Source organism: Brachyistius frenatus, unplaced genomic scaffold (genome assembly GCF_029030835.1).
Source record: "Brachyistius frenatus isolate BFR_SWC_R1_liver_20210118 unplaced genomic scaffold, ASM2903083v1 Contig_25, whole genome shotgun sequence".
Taxonomy (NCBI): domain Eukaryota; kingdom Metazoa; phylum Chordata; class Actinopteri; family Embiotocidae; genus Brachyistius; species Brachyistius frenatus.
The window spans coordinates 3,904,057-3,929,811 of record NW_027210624.1 but is presented as its reverse complement, the minus strand read 5'-3'; the positions used below and the strand labels follow the sequence as shown (position 1 = coordinate 3,929,811).

General features: G+C 43.6%; 1 protein-coding gene across 2 annotated transcripts in view; it reads left to right on the top strand.

The window, feature by feature from the left end:
- The window catches only part of znf438 (zinc finger protein 438), a 46,478-nt gene extending 34,788 nt beyond the window's left edge, over positions 1–11,690 (top strand). Inside the window, exons 1-3 of one of the 2 annotated variants that reach the window (XM_069698065.1) lie at positions 5,293–5,738; positions 6,110–7,876; positions 8,059–11,690. In XM_069698065.1, the coding sequence (XP_069554166.1) occupies positions 6,138–7,876; positions 8,059–8,644 (2,325 nt within the window). In that variant the 5' untranslated portion in view covers positions 5,293–5,738; positions 6,110–6,137 and the 3' untranslated portion in view covers positions 8,645–11,690. Of the gene's footprint in view, positions 1–5,292; positions 5,739–6,109; positions 7,877–8,058 lie in introns of those variants that run through there. The other variant, XM_069698064.1, reaches the window with a different exon arrangement.
- The last annotated feature ends 14,065 nt before the right edge of the window (positions 11,691–25,755 follow it).

Genomic DNA, 25,755 nt, shown 5'->3' with positions numbered 1-25,755 from the left:
TGCAGTGAATACCATAGTGCACTAATGTTCTCGCTTTGCAGCACCTTTCACTGTTTGTTGTCCGATGAAAAGGTAAAAGGAGCTGCTCAATACTACCAAATAGTCAGATACTTTGTGTGTGTGTGTGTACACACCTACTCCTTGGCTCGCTCACTCAGCAGAGCTCTGGGATGAAACAAGGACCTCTGCAAACACTGATTTCATTTTCCCCATGACCGCATCGCTCCAGACCCGAGCTCGCCTTCACACGCATGCACATGCGCACACACTCGCACACTTTAGGCCGGAGAGCAAAGATGAGCAGTTAGCATGCATGCAAGAAGAAGCAATCGAGCACAGATAACTCTTAAGTTCACTCAGGCGGAAAAAAAATGGAATGATCTAATTTCCTCTTGGACTGAATGATTCACAGGATATTCCTTTATTGTGTTTTAGTAAATGGCCTGAAAAAGGCCACTGAGAAATGTTTTATCTTTTCCACTACCTCACACACGTACCAATCCCACATGCTGTGTATATGCGTTTGTATACGAGTGTGAGAGCGAGGAGGCAGGTGAAAGATGGCTGCTGGACATGGCTCCTTACAGCCCGCTGGCCCCGACCCCCGTGATCTGCCCTCTTATCTAGCCCAGATCCTGGCCTTTCATCTGGGCTAAAACCTGGGGGATCTTGGCCTCTGCTGGGTTTTTGGCCCTCCCTCTCGCACACGCGCACACACACACACACACACACACACACACACACACACACACACACACACACACACACACACACACACACACACACACACACACACACACGCTTCATTCCAGACCCCCTCCATCTCCAGGCTCTATCTGTGATTCCCAGATGAGTATTGCTCTCACCTACAAGGAAGATAACAAACCTCACACTACTCAGCTCTCTGCTCCGCTTTCCCCAAAACATTCACAAGAGAAAAAGAAACTGTGTTCCCTCTTTGATTGTCTACTACCTTTTCACACGTGAGAATGGTAATAAGAGTCTAACTCAGCTTTGGTTGTCCTGTATTTGGGTCCTGACCACCGTCTGCATAGATTGGGAACAAAGTGCTGGACTCTGCAGTTGAAACAGTAGTTGGCTAGACGTAGCGGAATCAGAGAATGCATCAGGGATGCTACCTAAACACACTTCTCCCCATGTTTCACTGAGCTGCGCTTTCACCTCTCAGTAAATTGCATTACTGGCTAACAATTGGTATGTTGTTTTGGCTGGTCAGCCCATCAGTCTTGGCTGGATCACCTCTTCATGTGACCCAGGTCCAGGTTTGAGAGTGAGCTGAAGCTTTGTGTGCGTGTGTGTGCAGCTTCTGCAGTTCACTTCATACCATTTCATTCCATTCCAGGTGGATGCCTGGCCCGTCCCCACACTGCCCTCTTGCTCAACTCTGACCTGTTCCCAGCATAAACAGCAGATCCTCACCTCTCACCCCTCTAGTTTTACCTGATAATCTGTCTCTGTGGATCACGTACATCCTCCACCCCCCATCTCCCCTATACACCCCCCCCACACACACACACACACTCACTCACACACAAACACCTTTTTTTTCTCTCTCTCTCTCTCTGTCTTTTACATTCCCCCCCAGAAACTAGGTTTTTGCGTCACCTTAGCCCTGACCTCTGACCCCGGTCAGATTAGAGCGGTTGGCGTTTCAAATCCAGCTGCAGATTGAGTAGCATCTGTGACCTCCCCGTGCATCTCTCTCCGAGCCTTGTTGTGTTATTCCCACTTGGAGAGAAGACGAGGCCTTGCAGGTCTCGGTTACATTTAAAGTGAGTCAGGTTTGCAGCCACATGTTGAACCTCTGAAGCAGCACCCCGAAGTGTCCTCTAACCCATGTAGGCCACTGGTGTGTGAGTTCATTACAGTGGCTGTGGAAAGTATTCAGACCGTTTCACTTTGAATTGATTAAATGTACCTTTTGCTCATTTGTCTACACAAAATAACCCATAATTGCAAAGGGAACACATCAATGCTAACCACATGAAAGTCAAAGTATTGAGAGCCTTTGTTATGGCACTCTAATTTGAGCTTTATTGAGCTGCCTGGTTTGCTGTGATATCCTAAAGATACTGAATCTCCAACAGCTTTGAAGTTTTCCAATGAGCGAATGAGTAAGTCACATTCCACCACCCACCCAGTGAGTCTGGGGAGCAGAGAGGAGCCACCAAGCCAAACTGCACAGTCAGACAAGATGAGTCCTTCAGCCAACTAGCTGACCAAGAGACATTCTGGCCACTTGTTGCATTTCAGATGTTTTCTTTGGAGATTGTAAAAACCCGCCAGGAGAACAACCATCTCCGAAGCACTCAGTCAGTCAGACGTTGATGGCAGAGTGGATACACAGAGGACATGATGAGTGCCAAACCTCACGGACTCGTCAAATACCATTTAAAGGGTTCACTTGGGTTTAGAATTTCTTCTGTCAAATTGCTTTTTTAAAGTTAAACGATGAAATCGAAGCACTACATCGCACAGAAAGCAGGTGTTGCTCATCAGCGATGTCTACTACAGTACATGTGATGAAGCATGGTGACGGCAGCTTTATGATATCGGGAAGCAAAAATTTAAGGGGGCTGAAAACTTTTTATAAATTTGTGTGGCTTCATAAATACCAATAATGGCATAGACAGCCCTGATATTTACTTGTTTAAAGGAAAATTATATATATATATATATTTTTTTTTATTTTATTATTTTTTTTTTATACCATTGCTGCCTGTTGTGTTCTTGGATGGTGAGCAAATCCTTTGAGTCACTACAAACAAAATAAATTACCCTATTTTGAAAATATATTAAAATGCCATACTGGAGGAAATTATACAGAGTGACTACAATGTCTTGATGTGATTATAGACTTTGTTTTGTCTGCCTTTAACCATACTGTCTCCACTGCTCTCCCTGCTATGTCTCCATCATTATGAACAGACAAAGGTTTACAGGTCTGTCTCTTAAGCATCTCTGGCTTTTTTCCACTCGCTTTCTTTTCTCTCTGTGCTTAAATACCACAAAAACCACCTGAGGAGAATAGAGAATGATGACGGGGCAAGTTGACCGCTACCGTTGCAGCCTTTTGCTCACATCTTTCCCCCTTTCTCTACCCTCTCCCATGTGGCTGAACTGGAGAAGTAGAGAGTTGTTAAAAATCTCATTATGGAGATGGAGGCACACGGTGAGAGGAGCATCCCAAAAAGTGAGTCACAGTATAAATAGAATGGACACGCATAGAGGGGAATACTAGGCGGAGAGCGTGGAAGGAGAACAGGAAAGCTGAGAGATGTGAAAGATGTTTAGACTTTTTCAGATGTGAGTATTGCCTTGTTGCCTACACCAGTAAAGGAGACAATCATCATTCAGTATGGTGAATTACTAGTCGTAGCCAGAGGCCGTGTCATAATCACAGACACTCACCTGTTGTACCAGCGTACTTCCTGAGGTAAAGCTCAAAGTCTACATGTTTCTTACAGTGGTGGCTTTGAGGCCTCTGGAGAGTCGTGTGAGTCTGTTCTGTGAATTTACCAGATGTTGTATCAGTTACACGTACAGCTGCTCTCAGCAGCTTTTTCTTGGTATTGTTTAGTTGACACTTTCTGAATACGGGTATTGACTTGGTATCAAAGTACCGCTTCTCACGGCATCCCTACATTGTCCAAAAATCAAAGTTAATTTGTCATCGTCATGTCATCATCACACATCTGTCCGTGTGTGCAAACACACCAGTGTACAGACTTTTGTAAAACAGCAACTCTAGCTCAGCAAACAGTAGTTTGTGTATTATTGAGAAAGAATTGTGAGGACAGGCCTTCTGTTTATCACATGCATCTTGTCTTATCTTCTATATTGGTCGAATAATGAGGATAATGATAATACCTTAATCTTGTTGTCTAATATCAAATTTGTATGGCTCTTTTAAATATGAGATGTCTTCAAGTACTAAAGTTGAAACAGGATAGCTGCTCCACTGCTCCTACTTTTCCAGTTGGAATGAGACGAACAGACAAGCATATTTTGTTTTTGTGGGGCGTGTCTTGCTGTCAGGTGATGTCTGCTGAATTGTCTGTGACCGAAGGATTACTCACCTACTGGCTGCTTCTCCAGCTGTAGATACACAACTTTCCATCCACTGTTTTCAGCTGTATATTTTCACATTGTAGAATAATTCGACTAGCATTTAGTGTTGCAGCGGTACACCGGTATACCTTTCCTAATCACTGTCTGTGAGACTCTGCAAAGGAGTTTCACACACACAGTTGCTGCAGAGAAAACAAAACTGAGCACCATCGCCACCCTTCGAAAAAGTGATTAAAATCAACGTGGGATAACTTTGGACATCTTATAAATGAACGTGGGTTTGTCCTCGAGGACAAATGTCCAGTTTGCAAAGAACGTGGACGCAGTGTCCCCAAAGGAGGAAACACATCAAACTTTCTCACAAATCCCTCCTTGCAGATTAAAGTATGTGTCCCGTTTATAACTCGCACCTCAAGAAAACTGTCAAACTTTTTTGATAATTCATTTAGAACATTTCTGATGGCACTTTAAACAATGTGACTACTACTAATAATGAAATACCGTACACAGTGATACTGTCATACTGGGCTATTTTCTGATATGTTTATCACTGTGAAAAACTTTGACCTTTGCAACTCCTACGAGCGTTGCCTCTACCCTAATCTCCACTTTCTTTAAAATGCCCAGAGGAACACACATCCCACAGTTTTATTCCACCGTGTGTGCAGCCGGAGTCACAGTCAAGCTGGGATCAACTATCCACACAGAGGAGGAATATCTCCGGTTTTATGGAGTCGTAATGCGGTAGGGGTACTGTATAAATAATCTCCGCACAGAAACACTTCCAACTGTTAAACAATATGCCCTTTGCAGTTTTTCTTCTCTCCTTCTTTTGAATGATTAAATCACCTTCAGCATACGGAGGTGATTTTTGTATTGAGAAATGATTTTGTTGAATATTGGCCTTTTGTAACACCACCAGATTGTTGCAGTTTATGCTGATTAGTATTGCAGAGTGCAATTGGAACTTTGCCTGTATCAAACGCTGCAATTGAAAGTCAGGTCATAATGTGAAATTCAAACTTGGAGTCTGTTTACAATTAGGCCCTTTGAAGCATTCCACTGTAATCTCTCCCTCCTTTTGATATAAAGATACTGTATTGATATAAATGAAGGGAACTTGGCTTTTGTTTTTAAAACCATACCTGTGGCTTTTGATTGATGGCTGGAAACTGTACGGTAGATTGAGATAATAAAGCCTTGTTTAAAACCTCACTCTGAGGTTATAGTTTCCCCATAGAGTTCAGCCGTATTTTGTATCAACACAGGCAGAGAGGCGAAACTCTGTGTGGAAAAGCCTCATCCCCACTGGGACACCATGAAATGTTATTTGTGAACAAGGGATGATAAAGTAAATCCAGGGATTTTTTTTCAGGGGCATCCTCATTGCCTTTGGCCGGGTTGCAGTGCTGGTCAGTGGAAGGAGAGATGAGAGGGGAGCCCCTCTTCATCTGGTAAAGATCCTGCCGTTGGGCAGCTTTCACGCTCCACTGGCTGATCCTTCCAGGAAGTGAGGGAGGCTACAAGGAGCCCCCTGCAGATCCTCAGCATGTACCATGGCTGCATGCTGAGCCCATATCAAAGGGGGCAGTCTGTCCTTAGCCTGGGGGAAACGCAGTCTGCTGTTTGGGACCAGAGAGGCATGGGTAATAGGACAGCTTGTCACACTTGTGCAAATGCCTGTATTTTTGACATTGTGTTTTCTGTCCTGTTTGGGTTGCTGACCATTGGAACCATAAAAACAAAATGGAGACCTTTTGCAGAAAGGTTACTTTTATATTAATGATTTTAGCAGCTTCAGACAGACCAGGAAGTCATGTTGCCATTTCAGTTATTCCTGTGAAGTATGTTAGATTGAACATATTTAAGCCTGCAGCCACACACAATGTCGCAATGTTTGCCATTATTGTTGATATGGAAACTTGAGGGTTTGGGTTTTAAGGGCAATTTAAGACTGGAAAGGGTGAGCTGCCTCAGTGCAGTAACCGATACGAATGTTTTTGTTCTTCTTTTTCAGTTGGTAGAAAGTGAATCCAGCCCTTCAGATGAAGAGCCTTCAGTTTCGGAGCATTGCTCCAAAGGCCCCGGCTGTGGTGCCCGCCCCCTCCCCTGCGGTCCTGTCCTGCCAGCCTCCGTCAGCCCTCCCTGAGGCTTCCACTGCCTCCAGTCCCAACTCCATCATCGTGCCCACCCAAAACTATGCACTGATGCAAATAGCAGGTCAAGATGGCACATTCTCCCTGGTGGCACTGCCCCCTTCTGTCTCCTCTCAGGCTTCACAGCAACAAAGTCCGTCAATCCAGAAGAACCTCAAGCTACCCATTCCCAGATATCAGCCGGTGAGGAGCAAGGGGACCACAGATAAGGTCAGATCTCCAACACTAGGTGCTAGGGTCAACACAGCCCACAAGCTTCCCTTGACGGTGCAAACCAAGTCAGTGGGAAGTGGCGCATCAATGGCACAGAAACTACAAGAGACCAAGCACACAAAGGAAACCTTAGTGCCAAAAGAGGAGCCTTCAGAGCAGGTAATTCTCATCGACCCAGCCTCCTCTGACATTTCTGTCACAGCTCTTCTACCAGACAATGCTGTCCTCTATCCAGGTTCTCAGTTGGAGCGAACGCCAGACGGCTCAGAACGACCTGCTACAACTGGCCTTATTCAGAACCTTCAGTACCCTCCTGCTTCTGTCAAAAACTCCCCAGAGGAAAGTAAGACAGCAGTGAGGCTGTGCCAGTCTAAGCCAGCTGCAGCCCAGCCCCAGAATAGTATCACTGTCCTGTCCCCGGCCATCTTTAGTAAAGCAGTCCAGATTATCCCATCCCCACCTAAGGGTAAACTGCCCATTCTGCCCTACTCTAAAATTAAGAGCACCCTCATCCCTGCTGCCAAGCTTAGCAATGTGCCCCCAGAGAATAAAGGTTTCTCGAGCCCCACAGGACTCAAAAGCCCCTTAGATACTACATCCAAGATCCTTGAGACAGCTGAAGCCTTGAGTCACAACCAGGTGCCAAACTCCACTCTACAGCCGCAGGCCAAGACCACACTCATGCCTGTTTTGGGAACCTTCCAGAAATCACCTGGCAAGAAGAGAGGAAGGAAGAGAAAGACAATGGAAGACATCTTAGCTTTTGAGGCCCGAAAGAAGAGGTCCCTGTCTTTCTTCCGTAGAAGGGTCCCTGAGAAACCACCAGCAGTTGTTCCTGGATCCAAACCAAAGGAAGTGGATATTTCAAAGAAATACCGCAGCATCCGACCCAAGCCCATGTTGGTTATGGAGACAGTTCCCCAACTGGTTAGTTTGCCTGGCATTACCCCAGATGGCCAAGAAAAGGAGCTCTTACTCGGACATCAGCTCCCCACCACTACCACAACCAAGGCTCTGGACTGTCCTCCCCCTCCAGCTCCACTAACCCTCCACCTGAGAGGTGGCTCCCACTCAAGACTGTTCATCGGAAGCCGTCCGCTCCACCGTTGCCCCACCTGCAGCCGCTGTTTCCAGTTCAAGCATCACCTCCAGAGCCACATGAACAGTCACACCAACAGCCGGCCCTACAGCTGCCCCGTCTGTCGCAAAGCGTACGCTCACTCGGGTAGCCTGAGCACACACATGAAGCTTCACCACTGTGAGGTACGACCACGTCGCTCTCTGTGCTGCGAGTTCTGCGACAAAGCCTTTGGATATGTGGGGGTGTACTTCAGTCACCTGAGAGAGGTCCACAAGGTGGTGCTGACTGTGGAGCCATCAATCAGCCATCATGAGGATGACGTGTCTATGGAAGGGTAAGATTATTATGCGATAACTAACGAATATGTGACCTTCACCCTGTAGCAGATTTTATGCTCAGACGTCAACATATTAATCGAATGGCTCAAAATATCGATTTATTGCCAGACGAGGTAACCTTTTCCAAACAGTCATAACAAAGTTGTATATAACCGTTATTTCTTATTTTTCTCACCAGAGCCAACTCACCAGAGCCATCCGATGAACAGGACCGGGAGGATCCTGTGGAGTTACAAATTAAATGTGGCCGCTGCCAGGCCATCACCCCCACCTTTGCTGACATGAAGATGCATTTGTTGTATGTGCACGGAGAGGAGGTCCACATTCGACTTCACGAGGGCCAACCACCGCGGGGCGGCCGTGATGCTGAGAATGAGCTAGTGAAGCACGCCGCCCACTATTGGCGACAACTAAACGAGAAGCGCAACCTGGTCAAGTGCGGCAGCTGCGACGAGGAGTTCTTTTCCTTCTCCAAGCTTAAGAGGCACATCATGTCCCACCACCGTGCCAGGGAGGGGGAGGACAGCGGAAGTCTCTCATCACCAGAAAGCAGTGGAGGCCTCGGCGTCCTTGCAGCGGGTACAGCCTTTAACTGTGTGCTCTGCAGTGAGGTGTTTGACACTAAAAAGGTGGTTATGGAGCACTGGAGGAGTCGCCACCACTGTGAGCAGCCAGGCCTGCTGTGGGATGCGCTGAGCTCCTACTCCGGCCAGGAGGGTGAGGCAGAAGGGGATCTGGACACTCCTGCTCCAAGCCCACACTAGCCAGCCTAGCCCTTGAACGGGCACGGAGCCCTTCACTGTGGTTCCTCCTCACACACACTCAGTCGTAACAATCAGCAGCACAGGGATAGAGAGTTTCTCTTATGGCTTTTAACGCTAGTTTCATCTTTCACCAGTTGAGACATTTGACCTAGTCCAAATAAGAAGAAAAGAAAAAAGAATATTAACTCAATGGTGAAAATGGATCTTGGTGTTACAATTCTTATGGGATATTCTCAGTAGGTCAGAGAATCCAGTTTTATAAACAATCTAATTTCTCATGTCATTTTGATTGCACTGTTCTGTTTTTGGACTTTTTTGTTTGGACGTATGTATTTAATATCCTGTTTGAAATTAGATGATTTTTTTTCTACTACTTATTTAATGTTATTGACGGTAATTTATTACCTAGCTGACAGTAAAAGTGTTAAAGGGTCATTTTACCCTTTAATCTATCTGGCCATGCAGATAATTTGGTTTTATTAGCTTGTTTTTTTAAGAAAACTAAACCCAATAAAGCATCACATTCAAAAAGTTTAAAAGGGAAGCATCTCTTTAAGGAAACAGTATCCCTTTGATGTGATACTCACTTTTCAAAATGAAACATGTTGCGGCCAGAACCACGGTGGCAGTGACCACTCGCAGAATTAAGTTGGTGAACTGCTGGATTCATTGTTTGCATGTCACGATAGTCCTCCGAGATGCTCTCCTTATTTCCCTCTCTACTGTTCTACTGTTTACTTTTCCTGCATTCTGTTCAAGTGTAACTCTACTGAACAAAAAGTTACTGAAAAAGGAAAGTTAAAGCTGTCCTGCCTAATGAGCTCACAAACCGTCGGGTGGCAAACATGTTAGCCTAGCTTGGCATCAGGGAAACAAGTTCACTTTACTCAGAAGACATATTTGTACCATTGATACCTGTTTGCTTCTATGCCTGCACTCTGTGGATCATCTGTTGGAATAATTTTTTTTTTTCATTTTAATGAATTTATAAAGCCTTTTAGCATTGATTATATAGAGTCAGAACAGAGATAAAATGCTACAAAGGTCCTCGCTCAGTATTGAAGTATTGTTGCAGGTTTTTTGTGTCTGGCCTCCGAAATCAACAGAGAAGCCCAAATGTTGTTCTTGAAGATGAATCATAATTTACTTTTTAAAGCAGCAGTGTGTAGGATTTAGGGGCATCTAGTGGAGAGGTTGGGCAATGGAAATAAATGACACACCCCTCAGCCTCCTCTTCCAAGCAGGTAGGAGAATCTTTGGTAGCTAAAGGCCCTCTAGAGCCAGTGTTTGGTTTGTTTCTCCTGTTGAATTTTAAAAACATGGCGGTTCAACATGGCACGCTTTCGGGAAAGAGGACCCGCTACCTATGTGGATATGAAGGGCTCATTCTAAGGTAATGAAAACACAATGACTCTTAGTTTCAGGTGGTTATACACTAATAGAAATGTAATTATTAATGTTGTATTCCATTTCTCTCAATGGATCCTCCTGAACCTGACACTGATCCTTTAAAATGCTCCATTTACCTCCATTCATGTGGGTGGAGTTAGAAATCTCAAAGTTGACATCTTCACTGAAAACTACCAAATCTGCATGGCTAGATAGCACTATGGGAACGTGAGCAAATGTTCTTCAATTAGGGAGGACTGAGTCTCATTACAGGAGTGCATTGTCTACTATCACACTGGCTGAGAATTTATCCATTGGCCTTGGGTTAGTACAGGTTAACAGAAATCCGTATCTTCAGTCTTTTGACGTAATACTGCCCATGGAACGGAAAACCCAGCTTTCCAGTTATGACTTGAACTCCCACCCCACAGTCTGATTGTCTGGACCCATGAAGGAGCACTTCCCTAACCAGCACCCAAGTGACATCCGTGTGGCCTTCTGAAAAAAAAAAATCGGTGTTCATGCGTAATGTGGCTTATCATTGGTATGTTCCTCTGTAGGCCGAGTTCTATCTTCTTGGCTTGGTGATTAATGCCTATATGTGTATTCTGTGATATGCCAAGGGTCTATTCACTAGTGATTGTAGAAGTGAGTTTTGCATTTAAGCATTTTAAACCACTGACAGAATACTGTTTGCTGATTTAGTAAATACGCAAAGGACATTATTGAATTGCCTACCTGTTGTTGCCAGCTCATGTACGCACCTGTGGAATTGTGTGCACCCAGACTCTGACTAGAGTTGATATAAACTGTTGTCAAGTCCAGAAAAATATGCTATTTTATACTCTAGATTAACACAGAGGTCTTTTAGTATATTTATGCTTGCGAGTGGTCCTTAAAGAACCAGCACTGAGACATTTGTTATGTTTGCTTCTGATTTTGGGGGATGCTTAATGTCTTGTTTCTCGTTTGGGAGGCCATTACGACATGGCAAGTAGCTCTGTTAACATTTGTCTGTGTTTATCTTTCATATGAAGAAAAAAAGATCACAGGGTCAAGTGAATGTACCTGAATGTTTAAAAAAAAAGAAAAAGAAAAAAACCTACCAAAAGTATATATATGCTATTATAGACTTATTCTACAGATAGAATATACAGATATATTGAGAAAAAATATATATATTTACATAGAGTAATTAGTGAATCAGCTGCTTTGTTGTGTCACAGTGGAGGAGAGAAACAAGATGCATATATCATTGCAACAAAAGCCATGTGGAGCTGTCCTTATGTGTCTGACACAAAACGTAGGACTGTAAATGAAGGGCAAAGCACTGATGTGGGTCTGCTACTGTACACCGGACCGTTCACTGTATGCCAGGTCTGAGTGTTCATCGGTGAATTGTCCTTTGTTTTCAAGCCCTCATCACAAACCAGGAAGTGACAGAATTAAGGGTCAGTCTCTTCTTTCCTCAGTTACATGAGAAACATACATGACTGTCGGCACAAGTCAAAGTGAAAAATCCCACATTAGGTGACATAATGTGTTTGGCTCACTTAATATGTTGACTGTGTCCGAAAAAAAAGTGTTTGTGCTTGTGACTGTTTATGTACCTGAAGAACCTGATGTTTATGAGAATAAAGATATGCTTTGTTGAGGACATTGTGATTGTAATGTTTCCTTATGATGGCATACAGACAGAAGTCCTCAAGGTCCATTAACCATTGACACATTGTTGTGTGTCCAGCTGTGTGGAAATTTAAACTCAAGACTTACAACTGATCCTACAGGTTTGTCAGAAGGATTCCCACTGGTCATGGGATTTCTGGAAATTTAGGGAATAATAAAAAGTATTTTCCAGACATGGAAAATTAGGGGATTTAATAATTGTTTAGGCTAACTCATGGAATATCATGGAGTTTTGGTTGTAGCATATTTAAATTTGAGTTGCCATTTATCAAAACGTAATATTCTCCACGAAATATTTTTCAATGTACTGTAGTGTCATCTAACGTGTTTCCTGAGTGGTTTTTATCCTTCCCACTCATCAACAATCACTTCAGTCAAGATGTGCTTTTTACTGTAGCTGCTTACAAAAGTGAACATGCAGAAAAATACAAATTTCAAGAGCTTTGGCTACCAAATGTAGACTATTGATTTATGGAAATATGGGAGAAGGGGCCCTTCACGACCACACCAATAGTAAGAAGCATGCTGCCCCAATCGCTGTTCTGCTAAAGCCCAGTGCATAAGAATGTTTGGGCGGGGCAGTCTGAGGAAATTCATTTAACTTTGTTCCCATTTTTGTAATTTTTTTTTTTTTTTTTAATATGTTGCTTAGTTTAGTGTTTAGGCAGTTTAAAAAAAACTTGAACTTTTGTACTAAAAACACCTTTGAATTAGTAAATAAAGCTCACAAATGATCATAAGCTCTCCAATTATTCATGCAGAGTTCTGTACCACTGTGGACAGAGAGGATACTGTATTGGCCTAAATATAAGTAAGGACTCATATTTTCTGAAGGATTCAGATATTCTCTTTGAATAGAGAGTTTACATGTGTAATTGTGGTCTTCTACGGAGAGCTTTGCATTACGGGTTGTTCATAACCTTAATGTTTAAGGCCTTTAATGTTAGCCTGACTTTTCAAGTCCACTTATAGTCCGTCTGAGTAAATCCGGCTGAAAATTGTTCGGCTAGTTTCATTTACAGGAGTTTGTGAAGGCTCCAGTAACAAAGCTGTCTACAGCCCCCCCAAACAAAATTGATGAGTGAAAACGAGTTCATCAATTCCTTTTTCTGCAGAAAATGTAGCAGGGATAATGCCCAAATAAATACAGCCAAGAGTCATTGTCCAACTCTGTACATACACCAGTCTGTAACAGTGATGCCGAACATCCACAAGAAGTAACGTTTTACCAAAACACAAGTTTGAGTAGAGGTGGACTTCAGACTTGAGGGGAGTTCATCATGGTATTCATAGTTGAAAGTGCTGATTCCATTACCTACCACTGACTGTATTATCATTATTTATGGTAGCTGGTATCAGTCAATAAAACTAACTTTTTTTAATAAATATTTTTCTAAACCACGTTTTTTCCCCTAAAACGATCGATGTGGTTTTTCATGCCTAAGAATTTCTCAGTTCACTCATCCTGAAAATAGGAATGACGGTTCAACTTTCAGTTGCAGTTTCGAACGTGCCATGTGCTTTTAGCTGAGCTCCTACCGCTGACAGCGTACTGTACTGGAAGATGACAGGACAGGTGGTACCTTACTGATATGTAACTCAGGTTGTATATTTACAGTCTGGGCTGCAAAATTAAAGTGACTAGATTATTTCCGTTCCTGCGAACTTTTTTCCGTTCCTGCTTTTCAGCTTTATTAAAAAGCAGAAATACAGAATGAAGCCACGTGCAGCAAGAACAACAGCTTGAGTCAAGGATTGAGGCCGACAGGAGGGAAGAGTCACCATGTACTTCTCAAAAGAGTTCAGAGAATGGCATTAATTGTATTTCACTCTACAAAGGTTTTGTGCATGTGTAGTGTGTAAAGGTCAAGCGAAGTAGGTTAGCCAAAGGGCCTTTAGGAGCCTACATATATGCCTCACCTCTGCACTCCTCCCCTCCCAATAGACTTCCCATCTGTCACATACTCAGACCTGTGTGTGTGTGTGTGTGTGTGTGTGTGTGTGTGTGTGTGTGTGTGCATGTGTAAATGTTGCTACCATTTGGACTTGCTACCTCATGCACATCACACTGTCTCTGTTACTAGACTGACTGCATATGATGACGAAATACTGCATTATAAAAAAGTGTTTTTAAAATGCAGCATGACAGGAGAAGATGTGGGTTGAAGGCAATTTCTAAGAGACTGCTGAGAGGAGGTTGCCATGTTCTGAGAGGAGCACAGAAACAATAGCTGTCTTGTGATGGCTTCATATTTAATGAATGGAGATAACATTAGTACCGATCTTGTCCGTTGCCTGACTTTTTCTGCTTTGCAGGGTCAACTCAAAGAAGAAAACACGTTCACACACAACAGAGAGGGACAAACACAGTGAACGCCCCACAATGGACTTTCTATTAGTTTCCATGCTGTCATAATTAAATGCAGGCCCAGCCCTGCTAGTCATCACCATGCCTGTGTGAAATGCAGGTCCTCAGCTCTAATTGATTTGGAGGCACATGACCCTGTATCCAAAGGTCAAAGGGCACCTTTGCTGTGATTTCTGCTGCTACTCAAACAAGCAACACTCGCTCCCCAAAACACAAAACAACCTCAGTGAGGTTCACATCAGCTCCTCAACTTCTTCAAACTACTTTACAAGCACTCAAAGGTTTCAAATGAGTGACTCAACTTCAGGTGCCTTTCAGATCCAACACAGATAAAGCTGCCACATCAGTACATACCGGGGCCCAATCTACCGTCGCCATCACACCACATTGCAGGAGCAGATAAAAAGGAACACGCTATACGGTGATGCATATTTCCCTTTAATCAGAGCTAACGTGTACCACAGCCATCACACTGCACTCCCACCTCAATGTGGCTCTCAGGGGGACAGCAGCGATCAAAGCCGCACCTCCCCCCTCCCCCCCCCTCCACCACCACAACCTCACTTGTACATGATCAGTGGGAAAGAAGGAGATCTGGGGGCTGCTCTCTTTCTTTCTCTGGTTCTTTTCTTTCTTTGGGTCTTTGAGCTACTCCCCCTTCAACACTACCACAGCCTGGAAGTGTTGAGATTGAGCAACAAAAGTGGGCAATAAACAGTGGCACTGCTTCTTTAATCCTGTTCAGATACCAATGTTGGACACGTTGATGTCTTTGTGTCAGAAGAAGTGCACTTACTTGTTGTGTGTACCTGTTCAGCTCTTGCACAAGCTGTCTCTCTTTCATTTGACCCTGACGTACCGAGTGAGCAGGGTGGAAACAACACCAAACTACAGGCAGGGAGACTTAGAATAACAAAGCTGGCGTCACTGGGAAAAGGCCGTGGGAGATTTATGGGACAGTAAAAATGTGACCCACACTGACCACAGATGTTCTTGTGAACAACTTAGGTGGGGTGTAATGTGAGTGCAACATGCAATCTTTTGGCTAACGCCAGCTCCACTCCTCCTTTCTCACTTTTCACTGTTGATGCACGCTCTGCTGCCAGTCTGTCATAATACACTAAGTTCCATGAAGCTTCTATCAGCACGTGCACTATGTTGGTGATACATGTGCACATTCATCAAAGTGATTCTATGGTTTCATCAAAGATTTATAAACTCTCCTGGATGTCAGGACTTAGATGTACAAATCGGTAATCCCACATCTATGAACTCTCCCTCCATCTCTCTCTCTCCCTCTCCCTCCATCTCTCTCTCTCTCTCTCGATCTGGAGATGTGATCTGCCCTTCCCATCCCTGCTGCCTCTCGGTCTCAGGTTTCAAAGCACCCCATCTCTCCTCACCCTCCCAGATTAGTCATCTAATGAGCAGCAGTGCTGATCAGGTGAATAATTGATGGCGGGCGGCTGGAGAAAGGCATCGATCCGAGCCGGGCTGTGGCTCTAAATGGAGCAGGGAAGGAGACACCTCAGGAGGATAAGCAGACGCAGGTACATCACAGCTACACTGTATGGGGTAACTGGGACTCAGATCTAGTGGTTTTGCCAAGAAAAAGGACGAAGAGCCACCTATGGAGGATGCAGGCTTCACCATTCTTTACCAAAATGGTGCTTTAGGATCCTGACTTTATAGAACTTTGTTTGCAATACCACATTATGGAGCATTGTTGTTGTCAGAGTAATTGTTGATTCATATATTTGATGTTGATTTAAAAAAAAAAATTTTTACTGTTATTTTATTTCTTTCCTGTATCTATAAATGCTGCTGTAGTGAAAAAAATGTCCCCTTGGGGATTAATAAAGTATCTATCTATCTATCTATCTATCTATCTATCTATCTATCTATCTATCTATCTATCTATCTACCTATCTACCTATCTATCTATCTACCTATCTATCTATCTATCTATCTATCTATCTATCTATCTATCTATCTATCTATCTATCTATCTATCTATCTATCTATCTATCTATCTATCTATCTATCTATCTACCTATCTACCTATCTATCTATCTATCTATCTACCTATCTACCTATCTATCTATCTATCTATCTATCTATCTATCTATCTATCTATCTATCTATCTATCTATCTATCTATCTATCTATCTATCTATCTATCTATCTATCTATCTATCTATCTATCTATCTATCTATCTATCTATCTATCTACCTATCTATCTATCTAGAATGTGCATGTGGGGATAATAGTGTGGGTGAAGACTTTCATTATTCAATTACATTCAATTTTATTTATAGAGCCAACTCCCAATGTAATTCATCTCAGGACAGTGAATAGTAAAGTCTTCAGAACAGAACTTTATAACATTATAGATAAAATCAACAATTTAATAATTCCCACATGAGCGACAGTTAGGAAGAAAAACTCCCCTTTAACAGAAAGAAAGGAATTAGTCTCAGAGATGGTCAGTTGGGGTGAGGGGAGCATAGAGACAACAAATACTAAATATTGGGAAGGTTGGTGGAGACAGACAACACAGATCAGAAACATGCAGCTTCAGAGATACCAGCAGGAATAAGATGCAATGGAGGCAACAGAGCATCATAAGATGACTCCAACAGCCACAAGCCTTTACCAGATCAACTGAGCCAGCTCGAACTACAAGCTTTTTCAAAAAGGAAAGTTTTAAGCATAATCTTCAAAGTAAAAAGGGTGTTTGCCTCCTGAACCAATACTGGGAGAGGAGCCTGGAAACTAAATAAGCTGCCTCCCATTCAACTTTTGGAAACTGAGGAACCACAAGTATGCCAGTGCTCTATTAGAATAATATGTTACTATAAGATCTTTTACACGAGATGTCTTCGAGAGTTTTGTATATCAGGAGAAGAATTTTGAATTGTATTCTTGATTTTACAGGAAGTCAATGAAGAGAAGCCAAGATGGGAAAAAAAATTCTCTCTCTTGCTAAATCCTGTTAGTACTCATGCTGCAGCATTTTGGATCAACGGCAGGCTTTTAAGAGTTATTGCGACACCCTGATACCAAGGAATTACAATAGTCCAGCCTCCAGGTACCAATTGCATTAACTAGTTTTTTAGCCTCTCATTGAAACAGGATGTTTCTAATTCTGACAAAATTATGACAAGGAATCATTAGACTTGTAACAGGATAGTAATTTTGCTATATTCATCACAGAGTAAAATAAAATACTATCTATGTTCTGATCCTGTCTCTATGCATATGCCAAATAATAATAATAATAATAATAATAATAATATATATGTCATACTGTTCTCCTCCTGTGACATGTCATAATGTGTTGAGCTTGTGTGTACATAAATTGATCAAATTAAATGCGTTTTGGGGCAGCTAGCTAATTCCACTCATCAGGCTAAATGGCACTTAGTCACATGTCTTAAAAGAGTAACATTGTATTCGATCTGTTTGGATGTCAGATGGCACAAACTTTGTTGATAGAGCCAAATAATGTGTTTAATGTCCAATCTATCAAATTCTATCTCCTCTTCCTCCTCTTCATATCATATGAGGATATGACAGCATCGTAGAAGGAGGCCCTCTTCAGTCCTTAACAGCACTTTTTTAGATAATTGAATAGAAACTTTCTTCTTGCTGTGGAGAAGCGTGTTTTAATCATTAGCTAGTATAAACAAGGATGCATGACTAATAGCAAATACAGTATAGAGCCCTAGACTACGGAAAAGGCTTGACCTCGCTGATCCAACCATGAGTAGGTGAATCAGATGTACCATTTTGTTTGAGAATGTCATTTTGTTGACTCAATAAGAATTAAACCTTCAACATGCTGAAGGATGAGATTTTTTTGTGCTGAAAGCTCAGTAACTGGTTCACATCAAATACCTTTACACGATACACTACAGTCTCCGGCTCCACTAGTCGCATGCTCTTCAGCATGAGAGATGACGGCACAGCTAATCGAGCCAAGTCAAGAATATGCTTTTGATTTGTGGGTGAGACATTATTTCTGCGAGAGAAGCAGGTTTATCCAACCACTCCGGCTACACATGGTTCATTCCAGAAAGTGCACCCACAGAAGGACGGAAAACTCTAAGAGTCCTGAGGAGATCTATCCTCCTTCAGAAACACAAGACTTCTCTCTCCAAGACCGGTCATATAAACGCGACCTTTGCTTCATGACAAGCTTCATCTTTAGTTGATTACATTTCATTTCAACCTCCAACCCAGCACTTCATTCATTTCTGTACAAGAACAGCAACAGATCACTAAACCTGATGCATCCGCTAAAAATCAACCTAGTCTTACATAGCTGGACTTATCATAACCGTGCTGTTCCAACTCATAGAGTGTATATATGAAACTGGATGTGGTCTCCGAGCCTGAAAAGTGAAGTCAATGTAAAAGTTCCTTAACGTGTAATACCACTGAGGGCCACGAGCGGCTGGTTCCCAAAAAAAGCATCAACTTCTCATGAAATACAAAGTCAATAATTTTTTTCCCCCACAAGTCATGATGGTGTCATTAATTGCATCAATTCCTTCTGATCAGTGTTCTGGTGGTCCTCCTGAAAATAAGTCCATAATTAAGTAGATATTAGGCCTCAAATGGAGGTATGTTTGGAGCATGCTTGTTCTACTGGTGCAGTCAGGTTTCCAGCACATGTAGATCCACTCCTTGCTCTTTTTTGGCTCTTCAAAATTAGGACATATCTGGATTCAGAAAACCAAGATGGCAACGTCTGAAATGCAGAACTTTTGAGGCTTCAAAACCGCCGTTCACAAACCAATTGGTGACGTCGTGATGAATCGCCACTTGTGCCAACGCTAGAGAATTATCTGGCTGCACCCATATATCATTCTTCTATAGATGGAATAAGCACACTGGCTTGTTTGTATTTTGTCTTGGGCGGAATTAAGCCAGGAAGCAGCAACGGTTCTCCTACAAAAATTGTGTTGGGTGGAACATTTGCATGTGGAGAAGCGAGCTCTGGAATTAAAATAACTAAATCCCCACAAAAGACTGAAAAGAATTAAGCAGGTCTGCCTTATTGCAAGATCCAAATCGTTATGAAAACTTGCCTCTTTCAGTATGTAGGCTGCTGCTCGGAGGTTGTTGTTGATTCCTGTTCCCATTGCAACATAGATTTTTAATATCGTCACACACAGTTAGTGGAAAAGGAGGATGTTGATTGGGATAGTCGGCCATTTGTAGGCTCATAGCAACATTCTCCATCCGGTGAGTCGGATCAACCCGACAGACACAGGGTCGATCTGGTCACTGCACCCCATATGTGGGACACCTTATCCTCACATGGAGCTGATGGACAGTATGTTGGTGACATTGCTCCGAGTGAGCCCACCTCACCTTTTCCATGTTGCTTCGATGAGGAATCCGCTACAGGGATGCTGCTCACTGGCGTTTGGTCCAGATGGTCAAGAGCTCCCAGTGTTTGGGGGGGTAGGCGCCGTTCGCCCGGGGGGACTCCTGCCATCTGTTCCAATCCTCTCCTCTCCCCTCATATAAATCAGAGTCTGAACCTCGGCACACTTAATGTACATGCTCAGATCTGTCATAAAGATATGCTTCTGTCCCATTCCATTTTTCTCCACAACTGATGAGTAAATACAATCAAGCAGCTCACCCGGAGATTCAAACATTTATTCTGTAATGATGGGCCTATTTAACACTGCCCTGTCCTCATTCCTCACTCTCACATCAGATTCTATTTCTGCTACCTGAATGTGTGGCATTGTGTGTGTGTGTGTGTGTGTGTGTGTGTGTGTGTGTGTGTGTGTGTGTGTGTGTGTGTGTGTGTGTGTGTGTGTGTGTGTGTGTGTGTGTGTGTGTGTGTGTGTGTGTGTGTGTGTGTGTGTGTGTCCAACAGAATTCAAAGGAGACAGAGAGCATCTTTCTGGAGTCATCTTGGCTCCGGGGAACGTGGCGAAATAACCGGATGCTAATGCCTCTCGTTTGCCTTTGGGGAATTAAGTCTGCCTGAGCAGTAACCTACATTTACTGAGCATTCTTACACATAAGGTTAAATGAATCAAGCCTGCTGGAGGACGAACGGACCCTTCATATGAGCACGCACACACACACACACACACACACACACACACACACACACACACACACACACACACACACACACACACACACACACACACACACACACACACACACACACACACACACACACACACACACACACACACACACAGATATAACAATCATCAATACAAACATTCCAGACACACACACTCAAACAAGGAGGTTTCTGTTTGCTGTAGTGCAAAAGCTAACAAGGTTAGCAAGTAAGCAGGCATCTGAATCTGTAATTAATTTATTTAGTCTGGCTCCAAGGAGTCGTGGGCGTGGGCTAATAAGAGGAAGAAGGTTCTTCTGAATAAAATTGTGCAAGTAAGAAAAAGAGAGATTTAGATTTAAGTGCAGAGGCCCATCATCATCCCATTGTTTCTTTTCTCTCCCACCCAACAAGAAAGAGACAAATGGGGAAATTTCCCTCTCAGATTTGACAGGTTAATTAGCTCATGCATATATGATGTGTAATGGAAACTAGATTGACTAGATTAAAGACGGTGGTCTAGATTCAGTGCATTTTGGGGAGACCGTGTGTTGGATTAGATGGAAAGTGAAGTGACTATGTGTGTATGAAACACACAGACAGAGAACACACCTCCACCTCCACCCCCATCTCGTCCCCTGTCCCATCCCCCCTACAATAGTGACTCTGGCTGGGATCCGCTCACCGTCTCCCCCTTGGGGTAGACCGCCATCCGACTCGGGTCGTCAGAATCAATTATCCTCATCCCCCCTTTTCTCTTCGGCAGCGTTTACATGAGTCACATTTTTCAGACCCCGTCTCAAGCATCCACTTTCCTTCCTTCCTTCCCTTCTTTCTTCACAACACCTCCCCCTGCCCCCACCACCCTGAGGCCTCCCCTGTCAGGACCCAGGAATAATTCCCCTGCTTTTCCGATGCTTTCGGGAGGAAAACGGCACAAGGTGATAAATCTGCAGCGATGTACTGTAGAAAAAAATTAAATGAAGGAGAAGAGAAAAGAAGCCGGGAGGCTCAGCGCTGCTGCCTGCCTGCTCAGCACAGCAGAAAAAAAGAGGAATCCATCCCAGAAGGATAGAGATGTGGGGGGGATTAAAAAGAAGAGGGGCAGGGGGAAACAGGACAGTAAAAGAGTTACTCACCTTGGACCCTGGTTGCATGATCCTACAGGCAGCTCAGTTTGCTCACGGGATATCATACAGCTGGAAGCCTTCAGTGCTCCTCCTGAGCCAGAAATGTAAAAACATCTTTCAACATCAATGCAAAGCAGAATCACCTTCGACACGTGATGCTTAGCTGTTGGAATGAATGCGCAGGTATAACAGATCTTATTGTGAAGAAAACAACAGATCTGTGACCTGGGGCTGATATGTGGGAGGGTTTGCGTCCATCAAGATAATCAATACCATGTTATTCGCAAGAGCAGAGCCAAGGAGAGGTTCTGCTGCTCCCTACATCTCTCATATTTAATGCGTGACTGATTTTAATAGCTCACACACCTCATGGGCGAAGGGGAGGAGGAGGGGTCCGATACCAACTGGCATTGCAGGCACCTCAAAAATACTTGAGAGGCAAACCTGGAGTGTTCACCTGCCCCGATGAGTAACATAAAATACAAACAATGCTGGGTGTAATTGGCATTGATGCGCTTTAAAAGCCCTCCTCCTCCCCCTCCTTCTCTGCAAACACCTGCAGCCCATGAAGCCAGGCGGCCCCCTGGGAAATCACACATTAGCATTTAGCCGTTTCATCTGCTGCACTAATCAGAGCCAAACGTTTCAATAATACAACACAAGAGCAGTTACGCAACCCAAAGAAAGGGGTGAGAGGCAGAAACAGAGCACTCAGTGAAAAGGTATTTCCAGAGGTTGCGAAGCATTTGGCGCCGGAGCTAAATGGCTGGATGGATCTGGGTGGGGCTGAGGGTGAGCCAGCGACCCGAACTGACCTCACAGTTATATTTCATGTAATAACAGTGTGTTGAAATCTGTGTGATTTACCAACTTGCTCAGCCATCCAAAAAGTGACTGGAGGGGGTTAACAGCCTCCAACCGGTCCAGGGTGAGGGGAGCTCTGTGAGGTTGTACAGCAGTGTTTAGAGTTTAAAGCTATGTTAACGTGCCCACAGTGAAGATGATAACAAGCTGATGTCTTATGGGTATTATTTATGTTAAAATTTAGCCTGTTATGATGCTAACACAAAATAAAGCTGTGGCTGATGGGGTCATTAGTTAAGTTTTTGTCCACACCCACAGTTTTTGTCCACACCCACAGTCCCCCTCCTGAGGCGGACAAAAGTCATGGCAATCGGTCAAATAGCTGTTGATATTTCACCAAACATTACAAACGTCAGGGGAACTTTGACCTGTTGGTGGCACAACAGCACACAGGGGAAAAATATGCCCCAAGGGCCGAAACCAGGACCTTCTCAATCCTGACCGCAACATCCTCATAAATAACAAAGATGCCCCTGATGAATCCAAAATATAAATCTTGATGATTTTGAGATGAATCACTACAATGGGTATGCACTGTTTAACTTGACTCCAACAGAGGGTGCATTGATGAAAGCAGGGCCACTTCCCACCAAAGAAAGACAAGAAGATGTGACTATTCCTGAAATAAACTGCCGAGTTGAGTCTTTCTTTGTGCTCTCCAAAACTTTTTGTTTTCGACCAGCTGACTTTACTAAGAGCTGATTGGCTGTTGAAAGGGATAACACACTTTAAAACTGCCCACTGGCAAAAATATGCAAAATTCAAAGGCATAGAGAGTTAAAACCCTAAAATCCTGTAAAGCGTGTTGATGTAATCAGTCCGAGTCTCGAACACCAGGAGGATGAAAACGTTCCTTTTCTGCAGACTCCTCTGAAGAGACAAACGAAGTTGGGCCGGCGTGGCGCCGGTTCGATGTGTCGTCGTCCTCACGGTTTTCCGTCCGTCGGGCGGAGGCGTGCGGTCAGCTCCGCCACCAGTATTGCAGGCAGCACCATAAGCTGGCTGAGACAAGCCGGTCCACTGTGCTGCAACTTTCCCTACGTTGAAAGTTCACACTTATCATCAATGACCTCTACAGCAGTGCATATCACACAATTGGCAAGGTGTAGGCTAATATAAAAGTTCTTAGTGGATTTAAGTGGAGTTTTTTTTATGTAGGCAATATTTCCATTGTAACCTCAGAGTCAGTAGATTAACCCACAGAGCTGTAAAAAAAAAAAAAAAAGTCAATATTTTTTAAAGGAAAGTTTACGCTTTTTGCAACGGCTCAAAAGTGCAGCCTTTTGTGTCGTCCACCCGTTATGTTCACCAAGTTCATGTAGCTTAACATAATTCAGCACTATGAATTTCATGTTTCCTTCTCCAATGTGTGACCCTTAAAATATACATCAGGATGACCCTCTGGAAAAAAACATGGCCATCTCCGCACTAGAGTAAAAAGTCAGTAATCACTAAAGTCATTAGGATTCATTGTAGATGTCTGTACACCCCCCCTCCCCCTCCCGTTACATGAAAAAAACTCAAACAGGCAGTAAAGTTTTAGACACATGTTTCTGTTAAAATCCTACCTGAAATACACTCTGCTGCTGTTTTTGCTCACACTGGCAGGTTAGTTCAGCTTGCACCTACTCTGGAAACACCTACCTAACAATTCATCAACTTCATACAGTTCCCCCCTTCAGACGCCAACCTCTCCTGCAGTCTGTGCTCCCTTCCTGGAGCTTGGCAGCCCCCGATCAGCCTCACTGGCCTGCAGCGAGCAGGAAATGACCTATTGTTCTGAGATAATGTGAAATATAATGTTCCCCTGCACTCTTGGAAGGCATTCTGCCCTGACAGCCTCATTGCTGTGGGCAACAGTAGGCGCCAAGTATATGAGCACCTGCCAAACAGAGACGTCCATCAGCGGTGCGGTGATGCTGGTTTACAGCAGAGAGATGAGAGGGGAATCCCCTGGAGACTTGAGGGAAAACAAGCACCTCTCACACAGCCGTTTCATGAAAACTCACCTCCGCCCACTCAATACAACCTGGGAGATTTTCTATCATCTCTTCGACGCACATGTGAAAAAAGCACCTCTGAGTGCATCTGAGGCTACACAAAGAGTGAGGGTGAAACTAGAAACGACGAGTGAAAGCTTCTTCATTGTTCCCACTGGAAGGAACCCGAGTCAAACACTTACATCACCGAAGCGTCTCAGCTCAGCAGATTCATTCTCTTAAAATCAGTTCATCAATCCGCAAGATAAAAGCTACGGCAGAGGCCAACAAAAATCACAGTTTGTCAATTCACACCGTCATAGACACATGTAAGAAGTCAGAGTGTTTCCACATGCGACCACACGAGCCGTGTTTTTCGGTCGTGCCTCGCAGCTCGGTTCAACATGACGAGGCTCTGCATGTAGTCAAACCCCGAAACTCTCACTGATCATTACGGTGCACTGCGAAGCTGCACTTTCCTCGCTGTGGAAACAGTGAGGGAGTTTGTTTATTTGAATGCATCACAAGCCAAAGCACTCATAAATATCCCTGGCAACAGTACAAATGAACAAAGCTGAACAAGAGCAGCATATTGAAAGAGGGGACGATTCACGTTTTGTAGAGAAAGCACAGTAATATTTAAACTTAAACACGAATCGGTTCAGGAACACGTCACGAGTAGCCACAGTTTCTCCCTTTTCTCTCCCTCACTCTGTTCCCTCTGAGTATAAAGCCAGTAAGGCTCATGCTTTAGCAGGTTATTACTGTCATCTTTCCTAAACTTACAACATTAGCTCATCTGAAGGATTCTGTAATTATGGGGTTTTCAAGTCCTGATGGAATAATAATAATATCCAAGAAACTTTATTTAGGACTGCCCTTCAGCATGGCCTAAAAGTTAAAAAGCTTCTGCTGTTACTTGAGGTTCTTTTACCTTTTTCCTCCGAGTTTATTCATCTGTTGTCTGAGATAACGTGTTCTCAGAAACCATGAAGAAATGCTCCTACAACTTAAACATTCTCAAATAGGATTCTCCATGAGGTGAAATATGTAGAGGGCGGTGTATTCAGGTAATAAAAGGGTGTAAATCTGTCAGATTAGTGACAAAAATGAGAGTGTGTGGGATTAAGGTAAAGCATGGATGTGGCTGCTTTTGCTTTATTACTCATCTTACATTCAAGGGCTCCTTTTCGGAGGAGGTACGCACCTAAATGGATTAAAGTCACAATTCAGTCCTCTTACAAAACAGACATTTAGGCATATATCCTCCTCACTGTATCTTTGTGGCTGTATTCTTTGATGTTCAACCAGCCGCCCACTGTGACTTTCTTACAGCTGCTGAATTGTCTGTTCAGCATAGCTTAGGTTCAGTCATTTGGAGGTGCCTAACACTGCCACCTATTGTTCTGCCTCTAAAGGCTCCTGGGTTGTGCTGCACGGTTGGAAGTGCATTGTTTTTTAAAGATTAAAAGAGGCTGTCCACGAGGCTTCACAGTACAGGGGATACATTTCAAACTGTACTTTAGTGTAACAGCCCATCTCACCTGGGCCTTGGAGTTTTTTTCACCATTCTTCTATGACATTCTAGGGT